Raw genomic sequence first — 17865 nt, forward strand, 5'->3', positions numbered from 1 at the left:
ACTAAGCACATTGTAAAAGTGTGTGTGTGTGTGTGTGTGTGTGTGTGTGTGTGTGTGTGTGTGTGTGTGTGTGTGTGTGTGTGTGTGTGTGTGTGTGTGTGTGTGTGTGTGTGTGTGTGTGTGTGTGTGTGTGTGTGTGTGTGTGTGTGTGTGTGTGTGTGTGTTATAAGATGCTTCCTGCAAGAAAGTGATAGCCAAAGATAATTGAAGTGCATGAAAGGGTGAGGCTAAAATCACATAAAAACGAAATGCATTGCTTAGTCTGTCATTCCAAGTGTCTAAACATGTTCTAAAAACCTAGAAAGTGCATGAATCATGTGATATTACCAACATCATAATATTTTATTTATTTTCATTTATACACAATTATAAAATAAAACATTGAATGAATAAATACAAATGCAAAAAACAACTAATTTCGGCAAACTGATCACGTTTGTTCCCACAGCTAGAGACAAATCATGTCATTTTTTTTGTTACATTACTCTCTCTGGGGTTCTCGCATAGGGTTGCAAAATTAGGTAACTTCCCTGAACGTCCCAGGTTTCCTGAAATCCCTTTAGTAAGATTCCAAGTCATAAGTGTCGCAGTTGGAAGATTCCCTTCTTGCTTATTTCATTTCAGGACAAATCTGGGAATTTTGGAAAGCTACTGTAATTTTGCAACCCCAGTCTCTGGTAGCAGTGGGGGCGGTCCCCTGAAGCAGACTGGGTCACAAACTGCAATGGAAACACTAACAACTGACTGGCATGCAGGTGCTCAAGTGGTCCTCATTTATAGCAGACATATCTCATTACAAATATGAAGTAATATGTCACCAGAAATTACATAAGTCCTATGTCAAATTGGGTGACATAAACCTAGAATGTAATTTATAGCAGACATATCTCATTACTAATATGGAGTAATATGTCACCAGAAGTGACATAAAAGTAATTGGATGGCATACCATTACAATGGTTAAACGTCACTATTTTGACATTATTCTAATGAGACCATGTTGTTCATAGACAAAATAGAATGAATTGGCACAGAGTTAAGACAACAAACATCTAGAAACATCTGGAAAACAATCTATTTACACATACAATAAATAATAAACCAGATAGGTCCTTTCTGTACAGTAGGACCATAGGATCGATGCACCAAACATCATTTCAGTGTCATTTTCTTTGTAAACTTCTTCTCTGCCGATGGAGAAATAGCCATTCCAGCCTCACCAGAGAAAACACCAGTGTACAGTAACAACATCGGATGTTCACCAACAGTAGATCATTGCATCATTTACAAGATCATTATACGTATTACAAAACAAACACACAAAATCACCTAATAGTTGACATATTTTATCTGCTGCAGTTGTGACATCATTGTCTTGTTGTTATACTTCAGCTTTTGTGTTTTTCGATGTTGTTGTTATTGTTGTCATTGACATAATAAAATAAGGCAGGAAGTTGCGGAGACCTTTGAGTATACCACCAGTGCTCAGGTGACCAGAAATACGCCCAATGAGAAGAGGACGATCCTGCCCATTTCCTTGTCCTCTTCCTTGTGTTTGGCAGATAGTATGTGGCACCGAACAGAAGAGCAACTTACAGATGGGATAAGAATGCAGGGGAAAGGAAAAGAGTACATTATACGACAGGTAGAAGGTAGAAGCAAGTCCCATCATCTCTCTCTGTCTCCCTCTCTTTCGCTCTCAGTTTTTTGTCCAGGTCCGTTATGGCAGCAGATACACTGATACACCCAGACCTGGGGGTGTAGAGGGAAGCAGAGCAGGAACATGGCTAGACCCAGGCTGTAGACCCAAGGGAAAACCCAGGACGGAGTGGTGTGGACCAGGCCGGACTCAGGCAGCGGACTGAGTCCCAGGCCTCTATCCCTACACCCCTTCTAGGGTTGAGAAGGTCTGACAAATCTGTGCTAGATGTAGAAGTGTAGAGAGAGAAGCAGAGCAGTGTGGACTCAGGCCCAGATCCAGGCCCAGGCTGTGGACTCAGGCTAGGACCAGGCTGGGAAGCCCAGGTAATGTGGACCCAGGCTGAGATCCAGGCTAGGTCCAGGACTCCACTCCATTTCTTCTGGGCCTGAGCTGATCTGGGATCAGTGCTATCTCACTTCTATCTCACTCAGGCAGTCCAAGGCGTCCAGGTACTCCACTCTATCTACCCTGAGCCTGAGCTGATCTGGGATCAGTGCTATCTCACTTCTATCTCACTCAGGCAGTCCAAGGCGTCCAGGTACTCCAAGGCCAGGTCATAGCAGAACCGGTACTGCTCCTGAAAACAACACAGGTGTCAACATTCCTCTACATGCTGGGTTTCTGTACAGCACTTTGAGATATCAGCTGATGTAAGAAGGGCTACATAAATACATTTGATTTGATTTGATACCTGGATACTTTGCTATAGATTAAAGCTTGAATTCAATCGATCAGCGATCTGTATTTGAGTGTGTAAATATTGTAAACCACTGCAAGTTTGACTGAACTGAGCCTTAAGACATGTAAACTCCTGTCCACCGTATTAGATCGCCTTACCAAAATAGGTTCTAAAAAGGGCCTTCCCTGGTTAAATCAAGGTTATTACTTGCCATGGTCTCCACCATGTTGGGTTTGGAGTTGCGTAGCGTCTTGGCAGCGTAGAAGACATCCACCAGGCTGTGATGACGGATCATCTCTAGCAGCATGGTACAAGCACAGAACGTACCACTCCTACCACCACCGTTACTGTTACACACACAGGGAGAAACACAGTACGTGGGTCAGTGCCTATGAATCATTATGTATACACTTTCTGACCACTGAGAGACTAGCCTGTGTTGCGAAATGTGTCAGAATAAGTCAGATTGCAAAACCGGGGTATATGGTGCAGAAACAGGTACAGACACAGACACGGACACATGCCCATAGAGAGATAAATATAGCGAAACAAACACAGACACAGACACATACAGAGAGACAGTAACTGACACTACATCAGTGTGAGTCACATCCCTAGGATACAGGGCAGAGACGGAGGCTGAAGGTGTTATGGGGAAAGCCATAAAGTGAAATGTCACAGCTCAGTCAGACTCGGATCAAGGTGGCTGTCAGAAAAACAGCAATGCGGAGAACTTTGAAGACTTGCAGACTGGCAACTGAGGAATGTTCTCATTAAATCCATAAACGTGGAAGTACATCTAATACAGGGCTGCGTCTCAAATGGAGCCCTATTGCCTATGGTAGTGCACTACTTTTGACCAGGCCCCATAGAGCTCTGGTCCAAAATAGTGCACTATATGTGGCACAGGGTGCCAGATGGGACACATGCTTAGCATGTGGACCCCAGAGCCCAATCCAGGCTGGATAGATATGTAGTGTAGCTGAAGTTTAGGAGAGGCTAGGGAACTAGAGCCTAGCCTTTTTTTTTACGGTAATTATGAAAACTGTTCTGGTAAATAGGAGTGTAGTAGTGAACACTTGGGGGTTGACGTTTTATCCTGCCTCATTTAACACTACACACAGGCAGGCTAAATGCTTTAAGTAGAGAGTATTAGTTCAAAAACATGTGCTTTTGATGGTTGTTAAACTAGCAAGTGGGACCGGAACCAACATAACTCAATCTACTGAAGCAAGGCGTGACCTCTGATTATCATTTTTCTCAATCTCGTACAAGCAATGTTTGGATCTGTGTTGAAAAGTATCTATACTGTAGCAGAACAGCAATGATCAAATAAACATAGAGGACTTCTGATCATTTTCTTACCTTAGTACATGCTGTTCTGATTGGTTACAATTATGATTTGGTACAATATTACAGACATGCAGAGACACAGAGAATGAAGATGGGTTACTTCTGATTAACTTTGGGTTACTCATTAGCCGTGTTGGGGTCGTTACTAAAAAAAAAGTCATATATACGCTATTAACTGTTACTTCTTTCAACAATAACAAATTCATTTACTTATTACTCCCTGAGAGAAAAAAAGGTTACATTACTCGTTATAATACTTTGGCGTTACACCCGCAAACGTTGCGCATCCTCACTCAAAGTAAACTGTCATCTGTCTGAAAGAGAGGGATTCTTACGTGGGTAACAGTCTAATATTATTACGCGCATTTTACAATTTGATTGGGAGATTTAAAAGACTTGGTTGCGTTAATCTTTTTGCAAGCAATCGTGTTCTTTTGATTAATTCTATTAGCAATTTTGAAGGTATACTGTAGTTTTTCTGACTGTACTTGTGTTTTGAGAAGGCCACTACATTTTGAAAACGTACTTACTGTTTTACAAAAAGCCACAGAGTACTGTCTTGCAAACTCTATTTTCAAAATGTACAAATGTACAAATGTACAATTATCCAACAAGATGGATGCAACATGCTTTCTGTACAGTATGATCACAACAGGAGTGAACAAGAGCCAATGGCGCCTTCAATGTGAAATAGGGTTTTGTTTGTATACGTTCCATATGGCCCGAGGACCAATCCGACCAGAGCGCAGCTGTAAACTTCTTAAACCAACTTCCTCAACGTTTTTACAGAGATCACGATCGCTAAAATCAATCGCAATGCACTGGTCATTTGAATCATTTCTGTGTATCCTATCTGCAAACTAAACTTCCCTAAGGGATGATAAAAATTGATGAGCAAAATGGTGGACAGTGGTAACTCACAGACAGTGGACGATGGTACGTCCCTCTCCACACTCCCTCTGCCAGTTGTGGACCTGGGCCAGGAGGCTGAGGAAAGCCTTCTTAGAGTCTGGGACGTCGCGGTATGGAGACCAGCGCAGGAACTGGAAATGACGAACCACCAGCTGACCTTCCTGGAGCTGGGGGGAGAGAGCGAGAGAGAGCGACAGAGAGAGAGAGAGACAGAGACAGAGACAGAGAAAGGAGAGAAACGGACAATGCTAATATTGTGTTGTAGACATGTATGGCATCCTATAATGGACATCTCTAACCCAGAAGGAAACTGGTAGAAATGGCAAAGACCTGCCACCATTCCCCTTGGGGACAAGGCTTAAAATCACACACAGAAGAAGGTATAAGTTTAGTTTTTGCTTATGGAAAACTGCAGTACCCCGATCGGCCTTCAACTTTAGTTATTCAATGAGATGGGGCAGCACTGAGCTAGCCTGCAACATCACTTCCTGGAGTTGCTCAAACTGCAAATGTTATGTCTCCATGAGACACAATTTTAACTGACTTAATTTGGCTTCAATGAGCTATTGAGTCTTCACATAGGAATACATGGTGTCACGTGATTGATTTCATTGTCCATTCACATATACAGTCATTAACTTGTACAAAGTGTATTAATACCATTTGTGAATTTGAAATGTGTTTTTTGCATATCCCAACTCCCTCTGAGACACCATGGGAGAGTGAGTTCACGGTCAGGGTCAGCCATTATCAACAGCAACCCTGCAGAAATTCTGGTTACGTGCCTTGCTCAAGGGCACATTCGTACTAGCAACCTTTCGGTTACTTGCCCAACACGGTTACTTGCCCAACATGCTGCCCATAGATTAAATGTTCTACTGTGAGATGGAAACATTGCTGGGAAAGTGTATACCATCCTCCCTCCCTGTTCCTGTTGCTGGACAGATCTGATTGGTAGGATCAGTGGGATCCTGTGAAGAGGCAGTAGGGATCGTTTCTGAGAGTTGCCTTCCCCTCCTCCCTCCTCATGGGGAGACTGGGGGTGACACTGAGGGAGACTGGGGGTGACACTGAGGGGGACAGGGCTCTGTCGGGGTGACAGAGGGCTGACAGGAGGGTGCGGCGGGCGGAGGAGGGGAGGTGCTAGGGGGAGGCAAGGAGAGAGACTAGGGACGCTATACCTGACAGGTGGTTAGAAGGGAGAGGTTGGGAGAGCAAGGCAGGGAGACTAGCTGACAGGGGGGTGAGGAGGGGGAGGTAGGGAGACTAGCTGACAAGAGGAGTTGTTTTGCTGGAGGCTAATAGAGGAACACCTGGGTGGTGAAAGGTGGATGAGCTCAGAGAGAGGTGTTGGGAAGTGCCTTTCTGATCAACGCTGGGAGACTAAGCTAGTCACAATCACGAAGACAACATGCAGTCAACGGCTAGGAGGGAGGCACATAGCTATAGGATACAGCACACACAGACATAGACACACACACACACACACACACACACACACACATGCAGACATACATACAGACCACAACACACCATTTTACAATGATTTAACAGGCATTGAAAAGGCTGACAATTTCATCATTTCATCATTACGCTGTCAAAAATACACTTTAGGTCATTGACAATAATTGTGAGGTGTATGGTGACTAATACATGCCTCATCTCACATATTCAGTAGACCGACTACGAATGTAAAAGGGGCCATTAGGCTTTCTACTAAATACGCATGAAGAGACAGTGGGAAAATATGTTTTAAGAACTTGACAAAATTAAAGAGATATGACTAAACTGTCAGACTTGAGTGATGGAACCAGCAGACTGATATAATTTCAAAACTTGACTTTATTCTAACTTTATTATTTGACACGGACAATGCAACATTAATCAACATTTCTTTCCATGAGAAAGATTTAGTCAGCCGTTTAATTTTCGACTGTAGTCCCTTAACTTATCAGAGCATAAAAATGGACTTAGACAGCCAGTCTATCATTGACCACGACCGAAGACCTACCCGCATGATGTTCTGAACCCGGAACAGACGAATGATGACGTCATCATCAGCCGTCATGGACAGGAGCTCCACTGTCATTGGTCCAAACTGCTGCAGCCCAGGCTCTGGCCAGTACTTTAGACATGGCTGAGAGGAGGACAGAGGAAGAGAGAGACAGAGAGATAGAGAGAAGGGGGGGAAGAAAGAGGAAGATAACAAGTGATTAGTGGACTATGGAGGCGGAGGAGTGAAATCAAATCATTATGTCACAGAGCAGGATGGCAGAAGTCAATAACAAGACGCCTGAGGATCGACAGGACAGACATTTAGCCAGATCCACAATTATCCAATTATCCAACACATAGTAGCAGTGTTAACTGAATGAGCAGAAAACACTGTCATTACTGAGAACTCTGAGTACAATCAATCACATAGCATAACACACATACCACACAGTTTTACAGCGTTTCACAGCATTTGAATAATTCATCACTCTAAATTATTAACATCAGCCCATTATAAATGAATGCAGTGTGGTCAGGGGGTAACCTCGGCAGTGCCTAGGAGAAATACACATGGAGTCAATCAGGGATTGGTGCACATTGCACACAGACCGGGCCAAGGTCTTCAGTCAATGCAGGTCGCAGCTGCTTCAAAGACTCATTAGCCGAAGGGAGGAACGGAGGGATGGAGACACTGGGGAGTGTAGTGTTAAATTGATAACAGTGTTAGCTGTGACAGCGAGGGGGCTGGAGAGAGGAGCAAGAAGGGAAGGAGGGATAGAGGGAGGGAGACACAGGGGAGTGTAGTGTTAACATGCTAATAGTGTTAGCTGTGACAGGAAGGGGAGGGAAAGGGGAGGTGGGGGGGGCAGGGTTAGGAACAAGGTAGCTATAATGTCCACTCACGTTGACAGAGAGTTATTAACGAGGTGACAGGGGGGCAGAGGGAGAGATAAATATTTATACACAGAGACAGGTAGCACAGATGACGAGGGTACACTGTTAATCTACTGGTAGAGAGAGAAATGGAGGGAGTGGGGGATGGAAAGAGAGAGGGGAGGAAAAAAGACAGCAAGAAGGATAGTATGGCAGAGATGATACAGGGAGGGGGAACAAGAGACAAGAGAGAGAAGAAGAGAAGAGTAATGAGAAAGAAAGAAAGAGAGTGAAAGGTGAAAAAGCGTCAAGGAAGGAGAGGAAGAGTGTGAAGGAGAAAGAGCGAGAGGGAATGAGGGAAGGAGTGAGAGTAGACCAGAGAGAGACAGCCAGTTCTAGATGAGAGCCATGGTGTAAACATTGGTCAGGCCACAGTTACAGGTGAAAGATAAGAAGACCACAGACAAAGCCACACATGAGCAAACACACGGGCGAGTACAGAATAATAAGAAATCTAATCAAATGTTATTTATTTGTCACATGCTTCGTAAACAACAGGTGTAGACTAACAGTGAAATGCTTATGGACATGGTAATGCCCTGACAAGCAGGAAAAATATGTATCAACTATTAATTAATCTATACAAAGGCAATAAGTCATCTTGCTATTACATGGGATTAGTCAGAGTACAGCTTTGACCAATCGAGTATGAGGATGAGATATTTGATCAGTACCTGATAGCCACAGGGCTCGCTCAGTCAGTCAGTCAGTCAGTCAGTCAGTCAGTCAGTCAGTCAGTCAGTCAGTCAGTCAGTCAGTCAACATCATCAATTCATTCCCCTCTTCCTTCCTCCATCCCCTCCCCCTCACCTCCCCTCTTCTCACCCAGGCAGAGTTGGACTGGTTGATCTGGTTGAGCATCACCACCGAGGTACATCCATAGTCATAGACCAGCCTCCAGAAGTCTGCCGTGGTTCCCGGTAACGGGTGAGGTGTGACCACGAAGGCGGCGGGCCGGTGGAAGCTGTCAGTGAGAGCGGCGTTGATGTAGTTGTTGCCCTCGGCAATGCCCTCAGTGGTGACCAGGAAGGCCAGGGCGCGGTCGGGGGGCAGGACGTCCATGCTACGGTTCTTCTCGCGGTTCCTCGGCAACAGGGATACGCTGCACTCCTCCACATCCAGGTGAGGGGTCACAGAGTTCAACGTCTGGAGGAGGGGGTGGAGAGAGATAAAGAAGGAGAGAGAGGGTGAGATGGAGTGGTACAGACAGGGTCGAAGAGGATGTTGGAGAATAAGAGATGTGGGAATGTGACAGAAATTTGGGAGAGAGGGAAGAGACAAATTGAGAAGAGTGCATTGGTGTTTGTTAGAGAGAGAGTGAGAGACAGAGATAGAGGAACCGAGGCAGACACAGGGAGATAAACAGAGACAGAGAGCGAGGGTGTGAGAGAGAGAGAGACAAAGAGAGGGAGAGAGATAGAGTGAGACGAGAGAAAAGAGAAAGAGGACAAGGGCATTTAAAATGTACTCAGCTCAAACTGTCTAACTGTCAATATTTGACAACCGCAAATATTTCACTGTCTAATCATCATCCGGCTGAAACTTTAAAACGCATTTAGCATCAGTCAAAAAACCATGAAGGGGCTTAATGGATAAAAACTCATTTAATCGCAAACCACATACATTATGTATAAGCACATTGAGGTTAGAGAAATAAAATTGGAAGGGAAATTAAACTGATTATTTAACTTGCTGTGTATTGTGTTGAATTATAACTCCCTGTTGAATTTGACAGTATGAATGGTGCATTATAATTATGACTAACTTACATTGCATCAGGATTACATCTTGGAGATATGCGTTTAAATATTATCAGAACCATTGTCCAAAATGGCTCCATATTCCCTATTTAGTGCACTCCTTTTGGCCAGGGCCAAGAGGACTCTAGTCAAAAGTAGTGCATTATACACGGAATAGGGTGCTATTTGGGATTTACCCTAAATGTCTGATTTCCGTGAAGATATTTCATTCAACTATAATAACCATCATGAATGTATTTAATAGCTCGGTCTGAAAGAGATAAGTAGCTGTAATTATGCATGGTGAAGGTCACTAATGATTTGTGTCAATAAAATGGAAGAAAAGGAAGAGCCATCTAGTCAGATGAACTGAGATCATCTCATACAGAAATGTGACTTTAATTTACAATCTCAGACTGCTGCAATAGACCATGCATTCAGCTAAGGACATGGTACTGTATTGTGCCATGACTAGTGGTTTGGTGAGAGTTAGTAGATCTAAGTTTGCACAATTAATGCTAGTACAATAAAGATTTCCACTGTTACAATAAACATCAACCTCAACCATTTTCTTTACAAAATATATTTAGAGGACATCGAGACGTAATGGGAAAGAAGTCAAATTCCGGTTGAAATCTAGTCAGATAGTTTCTGGTTGCTAAAACAATGTTTACAAAACGTAGTCTAACCTGGAACTCCTCTCGTAGCTGGGAGGTGTTGCTCTGTGAGTCAACCCTCAGCATCTCCTTATAGGTCAGAGCAAACTCAAGAACAGGTATAGCTGTCTCTCCACACAAACAGGCCTCCAGAATGGCATCATGGATGAACACATACTGCTCCTGAGAGAGAGAGAGAGAGAGAGAGAGAGAGAGAGAGAGAGAGAGAGAGAGAGAGGAAGTGAGGGAAGGATGGAGGTAGAGAGAGAGAGAGAGGGAGCGACAGACAAGATACTGAGATTGAGAAACTATCAAGAAAAGTCTAATATCTTGTTTTGATAATAGGACCATAATTGCTAGCGGTTTGGAGGGAATGTTTATGTGTCATTGGGATTTGATTACTGTTGTTAATGTCAATTAATTGTTAAAATGTCAACATTCACCACATCACCATGCCCACAAACAAATGTTGTTTTGCTAACCGCTAATAATAGTAAAAAAATAGGAAAGGAGAGGGCGTTAGAACATACATAAAAAGAGCCAAAAGCCCAAACGCCCAACCCATGCTATATAGCCTACCTAAATATCAGTCTATTCAATGCAATTTGTTTGTACATTTCATTTGACATCTTGGAGTACAAAGAATCTCAGTGACCTAAATTTAAAAGCATTAATGAGGATACATATTTTATTTGATCACATCTCTCCCCAGGTTACATCATACATCATCATAATCTCATTTCCTGATGGATTCCTGGTTGATATAATACCATTATATAGTATACCATATACAGCGGAGGAGGTCAGCCCTCCTCCTCTGGGGCTATGTTTATGCAGGCGTTTGCTTCAACCCCTGTGCTAACATACCTGAAACTAATCAGATAATACATGTGTTAGATTAGGATTGGAAGGAAAACCTGCTAGAGAGTGGCTCTCTAGGGAAGGATTGGGCAAACCTGACGTATAGAATATATTCTTACCTCTGTCTGTATCATGTTGATGCGTCTGGAGCAGAGGGTCTTGACACAGTTGTAGATGTCCACCACTCCCTCACACTCTGCCATATCCAGCATGACGTCCAGTACGATGTAGCAGCCTGTTCTGCCTGCTCCCATACTGACACATAGAGGAGAGAGGTCAGGGGTAAGAGGTTAGAGGCCAGATCCAGCATGACGTCCAGTACGATGAAGCAGCCTGTTCTGCCTGCTCCCATACTGACACATAGAGGAGAGAGGTCAGGGGTAAGAGGTTAGAGGCCAGATCCAGCATGACGTCCAGTACGATGTAGCAGCCTGTTCTGCCTGCTCCCATACTGACACATAGAGGAGAGAGGTCAGGGGTAAGAGGTTAGAGGCCATATCCAGCATGACGTCCAGTACGATGTAGCAGCCTGTTCTGCCTGATCCCATACTGACACATAGAGGAGAGAGGTCAGGGAGGTTAGAGGCCAGATCCAGCATGACGTCCAGTACGATGTAGCAGCCTGTTCTGCCTGCTCCCATACTGACACATAGAGGAGAGAGGTCAGGGGTAAGAGGTTAGAGGCCAGATCCAGCATGACGTCCAGTACGATGTAGCAGCCTGTTCTGCCTGCTCCCATACTGACACATAGAGGAGAGAGGTCAGGGGTAAGAGGTTAGAGGCCAGATCCAGCATGACGTCCAGTACGATGTAGCAGCCTGTTCTGCCTGCTCCCATACTGACACATAGAGGAGAGAGGTCAGGGGTCAATAAGGGGAAGGGGTCAGGACATAAGGTCAGGAGCGAGAGATCTATATAGGCTAAGCTACACCCAAGTCAATAACTATAAAATAAAGAGAGTCTAAGACTTTTTTATGCAACACTGCTTCATTCAGACAGGATGTGATGTAAGATGGTCCGTTACCTGCAGTGGACGACCACGGGCCCAGCATCGGGGGGTGTGGAGGCCTTGACCCGGCGTAGGAAGGCCAGCAGGCCTGTGGCGTGGTAGGGAACACCATGCTCTGGCCAGGAGGTGAAGTGGAACTGACATACCTCGTGTTTCGCTGGGTAGCCCCTCTGGAGGGGAGAACACAGAGGGTCTAATCAATATCATGATCAACAGACAGACACATAAAGTTGGCACAGTAGGACATGTATTAAGACATCTTTATTTAAACATGAGGAATAACTCCAAGGACCAATTAACATTAAAATGATTAATTATTTGTTCGATATCAATGCCTCTATAAAGGCTGTGTTCTCAATAAACTGCCTGGCTGAAGAAATGGAGTAAACAAAACACTCTCAAATTGGATGTGATCCCAGGAACCAATGCATTTTCAAATGATGTATAATTTGTTAGACAGAAGGACTTTGACTATTCGCTCACCCGTTCCATAGCAAAGGTGCGGACGGTGTACTCGGCCAGTGTTTCGGTCTTCAGCAGTGTGATCTTGATGTCTCCATAGAGTTCACTGTCCTCGGGCCAATACTTACAGCACTTCATCTGAACACACACAACACACAGAACATTTGGACCTTAAATCAGGGTCTACAGTCGGTTACACTTTAAACAAACATTCAAGAGCAAAATCAATACAATACAGTAGCCCATGACATTCTTCTAACCTTCCTGTTTTCAGTGAGAAAAGGTGGACGACTTCATGGATGTAATCTGGTTGTCATTTAAACCAGTTTTGCTCACTGGGTTGTAGACTTATAATACATAGCTATTTTATTTCTATAGGCCTATGTAAAGAGTGGGCTTTCAAAAGAACCAAAAGGAAGAGTAACCTACCCTGCCCACCTCCACCAGTTTAGTGATCATGACAATACTGAAGCAATTCTCCTGCCACACCATCCTCCAGAAGTCATAGATCATCTCCTGCTTGGGACCTGAGGGGGAGGAGAGGAGGGGGAGGACGAGGAGAGGAGAAGGTGGAGGAGGAGGGAAGAAGGCAGGAAAGTATGAGGAGGAAGAGGAGAGGACAATGGGTGGAGAAGGGGGAGGAGGATGACAGGAGGAAGAGGGAAGACAAAAGGAGGTGGAGGGGGGTAGAGGAGGATGAGGACAGGACAAGGAGAGGAGGAGAGGAGGTGGATGAGGAGGAGGAAGGTGGAGGAGGACGAGGACAGGACAAGAAGAGAAGGGAGAGGAGGTGGAGTAGGAGGAAGGGGAGGGGGAGGTGGAGTATAAAAAGCAGGGATAGAGGGAGGAGAAATAGGATCAGAAGTCAGGATAAATAATAGCAATAACCATCAGGGTCGGGCCTGTAGAATCCATGCCAGAGACAAGAGTAACAGTATCATTTAATGAACCATGGCTCTCCACTCCTCTCGTTCCCCTCTCTGCTCTCCTAGCATCTGCTGGAAGACTGTCATTTCAATACACCCACAAATCCACAGCTGTTGTGCAAACAACAAACGTCATCAACATCGAATTTTTCCATTGAGGCTCAACTCAATCACACAAATCTCAGAAATCTCATTCCCACTGGACATGATAGCAGTTTCATTGATTTCATTATACTGTGAGTTTGATTATATCACACGCCTCTATGTCATACCCCTGGTAGAATAATGTGAGGGTGAACAAATACCATGGCTTTTTTTTCATGAATAATAAAAGTTCAACATTTGCTTTATGAGTAGTTTGTGGGTCTTTCTCCATTCTGACTGTTTTACACTGTTCAATTCAACCCAAAATATGTTTCTGCATTTCCTGCACTCATTTGAGATAAATTCCATTCTGCAGCATAGGGTTGCATGATATGGACTAATAATCTAGGCCTTATATTTAACAAAAAATCGCATTTGTGATTTGACTTGCGATTTAGATAAAAACACTTTGGTGAACTGTTGGAATCATGGAAATAGAATGATTATTCTCATTCTATAGTTAGAATATATTAGTGGGCACTTGAACGCAGTGTTGAAAATGAGTTATTGTGAAAATGAGTTATTGTGACACTGAAGGAACCAACGTGTTGATAAGTGTTTCTTAAGGGACCCTATAATCTTTGGCTACATTTAATGTTCTCTTAGCTACTTCATGTAGCAAACATATTCATGCTTCGCATATTCCTCATTGATTTAGAAGATACTCTTGCACAAACAACATACTGATTTAGGTCTACACCATCACTGGTATTATCAGGCTGTATATCTAGTTACGTTTGCTCTTACTCAGTACATTTATTAGCTAGCTAGCCAGCTAACTAGCAATTGGCATTAGCGGCTAAGATGATTTAGGCTCAACTTGCGAAGAAAAGACAAACTAGCCATTTGCAGATGTAAGAAACACAAACTAATAATGTAATTATAGAACACTAGTGGATTTATATTAAGAATGACTTATTACTCATCTCATATGTACATACAGTATTTTATACCATCTATTGCATCTTGCCTATGCCACTCTGCCATTGCGCATCCATATATTTATATGTAGATATTCTTACTCCATTACTTCACTTAGATTTTTTGTGTATTATGTAGTTTCTGTGGAATTGTTAGATTACATGTTAGATATTGCTGCATAGTCGGAACTAGAAGCGCAAGCATTTCGCTACACTCGCAATAATATCTGCTAACCATGTGCATGTGACCAATACAATTTGATTTGATTTGAGAAGGAAAGTGAAAACAGCATCGTTGTCATCAACATTGTTGCATCTGCTGCATTGACCATGCAGACTGAACGCAAGTGTCTCGTGGTCAAGGAACAACAAATGCACTCTTTGAGTGACAGGGGGCAGAGCTAGGTCTGTGTGGAAAGTGGCACAGAGAGAGGGAGAGAGAGAGCAGAGAGAGATGACTCAAGTAGCGGAGTAGACTATAAAAATGGGAGTTACACACGGCGTATCACATATAACAAACTAAACATTCAAATACAGTTATAGAAGGTAAAGTTAAAACCCAACCTGTACGTGCATTAATACCGGTATATTGTCAAATACGGAATACCGCCCAGCCCTACTCTGAACCCACAGTGCATTCATTCAATATGTTTCCAGAGACTGCTGTAGTTAGCATAGAAACCCAAGGGGGTTGTTGTTTCTGCAGTTTATTTCACAGTTTGTCTTAACATTTGAACAGTGTGATAGCTGCTGATGTAGCCCCAGGGCAGACCCTGCATCCTACAAGGCTCTGTTGTGAAGGCTGTTGGGTACAACAGAGAGAAGAGAGGAGAGGAAAACCTTGGCTGTCTTTAAGAATAGGGATCTTAAGGGCACAGACTAACTGTCAGGGATGAGTTTTGTTCCCCCTGCTACTAGCAGTGGTTGAGTGCAGTGTTCCTACCTTAACTGTCAGGGATGAGTTTTGCTCCCTCTGCTACTAGCAGTGGTTGAGTGCAGTGTTCCTACCTTAACAGTAGATCGATCCTACTTGAGATGCCTAGCACCAATCACCCACGTGGAGTCTCTGTATTATTAATATGACAACATTTTGTTCCATTTTCAGCAGCACTCCTCACTGAGGGCCAGAGGGGCAGAAGGCCAAAAAGGCCAGAGGGCCACGGCTGCCATAGGAGTGACAGATATGGGTGGGTCCTCCCAGGGCAAATCTATATGCTCAGCGTAATGTTGCTGTGTGGACACAGGGCTTCAGAGAAACTCTCCTCCACTGCCTCCAACATCTCATCCTTGGACACCAGTTTCAACTCCAGGCACCTGCCTAGTGCCAACACACAAGTATACATATATACATCTATACACACGGTGTTAGATCAACCTTCAATCTCATCTGGCTCGCTGGCTTTTTTACCATGAATTCTAAAATGTATTCAGTCTGCCTCAGTTACAGAGCTACATTGTCCAGTGGCTATGTAATATAATATGTATGCATAAGTGTGTGTATACTGTAGAAGTGAGCGTGAGAGAGATAGAAAGAGAGGAGAGGGTGAGAGAAAGAGAGGTTTTAGAAGTAATCTGAAAATGTCCTTGTGGGAATTGGGACCAAAAAGAAAAAGGGAAAGACACATACTAAACTAAGATCAGAGCTAAGAAAGAATCACATTTATACATGTGTGTTGGTGTGTGTGTGTGCATGTGCGTGTGTGTGTGTGTGTGTGTGTGTGTGTGTGTGTGTGTGTGTGTGTGTGTGTGTGTGTGTGTGTGTGTGTGTGTGTGTGTGTGTGTGTGTGTGTGTGTGTGTATGATGGGGTGTTTGGGGAATCCATGTTCTAGTTACAGACTTCAGGGAGAAGGAGAACTATCCACAGACTGGGGGGAGGAGAGACAGAGAATTCACAGAGAGATACAGCTACTGTGCTGTAACAGAATCAGTAGGCCTATATACAGCTACATGTGACTAACTGTAGAGAAAAGTGGGGTTCAGGTTGTAGAACAATCTACCCAGACACAGGTCATGATGTCATGACCAGCCAGTGAGTGTGAGACAGACGAGAGAGAGAAGAGACAGAGAGAGATTAGGGTTGCCTGAAGGAGTCTAGCGGAAGCCTGAAGGAGTCTAGCTCTCTAGGACAAGGGTTGGACATCCCTGACATCCCCCCTTGTTTTAAGTGCCTTTGGAAAGTACTCAGACCCCTTGACTTTTTCCACATTTTGTTACATTACAGCCTTATTCTAAAATGGATTGAATAAAAAATCCTCAGCAATCTACACACAATACCTGATAATAACAAAGCGAAAACAGTTTTTAGAAATGTTTGCATATGTATTAAAAATAAATAACAGAAAAAACTTATTTACATACGTATTCAGACCCTTTGCTAAAAATCTAAATTGAGCTCAGGTGCAACTTGTTTCCATTGATCATCCTTGAGATGTTTCTACAACTTGATTGGATTCCACCTGTGGTAAATTCAATTGATTGAACATGATTTGCTAATGCACACATCAGTCTATATAAGGTCCCACAATTGACAGTGAATGTCAGAGCAAAAACCAAGCAGCATTGTCTGCAGCATTGAAGGCCCCCAAGAACACAGTGGCCTCCACCATTCTTAACTTCTTTGGGGTAGGGGGCAGTATTTTCACGTCCGTATGAAAAGCATGCCCGGAGTAAACGGCCTGCTACAAAGCCATAAAAGCTAGGATATGCATATTATTAGTATATTTGGATAGAAAACACTCTGAAGTTTCAAAAACTGTTTGAATGATGTCTGTGAGTATAACAGAACTCATATAGCAGGCAAAAACCTGAGAAAAAATCCAACCAGGAAGTGGGAAATCTGAGGTTGGTCGATTTTCAACTCATTTCCTATTGAAGGTATAGTGGGATATTGGTAATGTTCACTTCCCAAGGCTTCCACTAGATGTCAACCGTATTTAGAACCTGTTTTGAGGATTCTACTCTAAAGGAGGGGCTCATAAGAGCTCTTTGACTGAGTGGTCTGGCAGAGTGCCACAGCCTCCGTCTGGCACGCTCACGTGAAAGGTAGCTACGTTCCACTTCATTTGTACAGACAAAGGAATTGTCCGGTTGGAACATTAAGTTTTATGTTAAAAACATCCTAAAGATTGAGTCCATACTTAGTTTGGCATATTTCTACGGGCTGTAACCAAACTTTTTGAACTTTTCGCCCGAACTCGGCGCGACCTGAACGCGCTTTTGGAGTTGTTTACCAAACGCCCTAACAAAAGGAGATATTTGGACATAACTGATGGACATTATCGAACAAATCAAACATTTATGGTGGAACTGGGATTCCTGGGAGTGCATTCTGATGAAGATCATCAAAGGTAAGTGAATATTTAAAACGCTATTTCTCAGTAATGTTGACTACCCAATATGGCGGGTATCTTTTTGGCTGCTTTGTTCTCTAAAGGCTGTACTCAGATTATTGCATGGTTTGCTTTCTCCGTAAAGTTTTTAAAAAATCTGACACAGCAGTTGCAGTAAGGAGAAGTTTATCTAAAGTTCCATGTATAATTAATAATAGTCGTATCTTTATCAATGTTTATTATG

General features: G+C 43.4%; 1 protein-coding gene across 1 annotated transcript in view; it reads right to left on the reverse strand.

The window, feature by feature from the left end:
• Positions 1 to 321: 321 nt before the first annotated feature.
• The window catches only part of LOC115128545 (receptor-type tyrosine-protein phosphatase U-like), a 285266-nt gene continuing 267722 nt past the window's right edge, over positions 322 to 17865 (reverse strand). Inside the window, exons 21-30 of the mRNA XM_065017796.1 lie at positions 12731 to 12828; positions 12323 to 12439; positions 11855 to 12009; positions 10950 to 11085; positions 10003 to 10152; positions 8400 to 8720; positions 6658 to 6783; positions 4656 to 4813; positions 2593 to 2728; positions 322 to 2279 (exon numbers count right to left, since the gene is read on the reverse strand). Of these exons, the coding sequence (XP_064873868.1) occupies positions 2199 to 2279; positions 2593 to 2728; positions 4656 to 4813; positions 6658 to 6783; positions 8400 to 8720; positions 10003 to 10152; positions 10950 to 11085; positions 11855 to 12009; positions 12323 to 12439; positions 12731 to 12828 (1478 nt within the window). The 3' untranslated portion in view covers positions 322 to 2198. The remainder of the gene's footprint in view (positions 2280 to 2592; positions 2729 to 4655; positions 4814 to 6657; positions 6784 to 8399; positions 8721 to 10002; positions 10153 to 10949; positions 11086 to 11854; positions 12010 to 12322; positions 12440 to 12730; positions 12829 to 17865) is intronic.

The sequence above is a fragment of the Oncorhynchus nerka genome, linkage group LG4 (genome assembly GCF_034236695.1).
Source record: "Oncorhynchus nerka isolate Pitt River linkage group LG4, Oner_Uvic_2.0, whole genome shotgun sequence".
NCBI lineage: Eukaryota > Metazoa > Chordata > Actinopteri > Salmoniformes > Salmonidae > Oncorhynchus > Oncorhynchus nerka.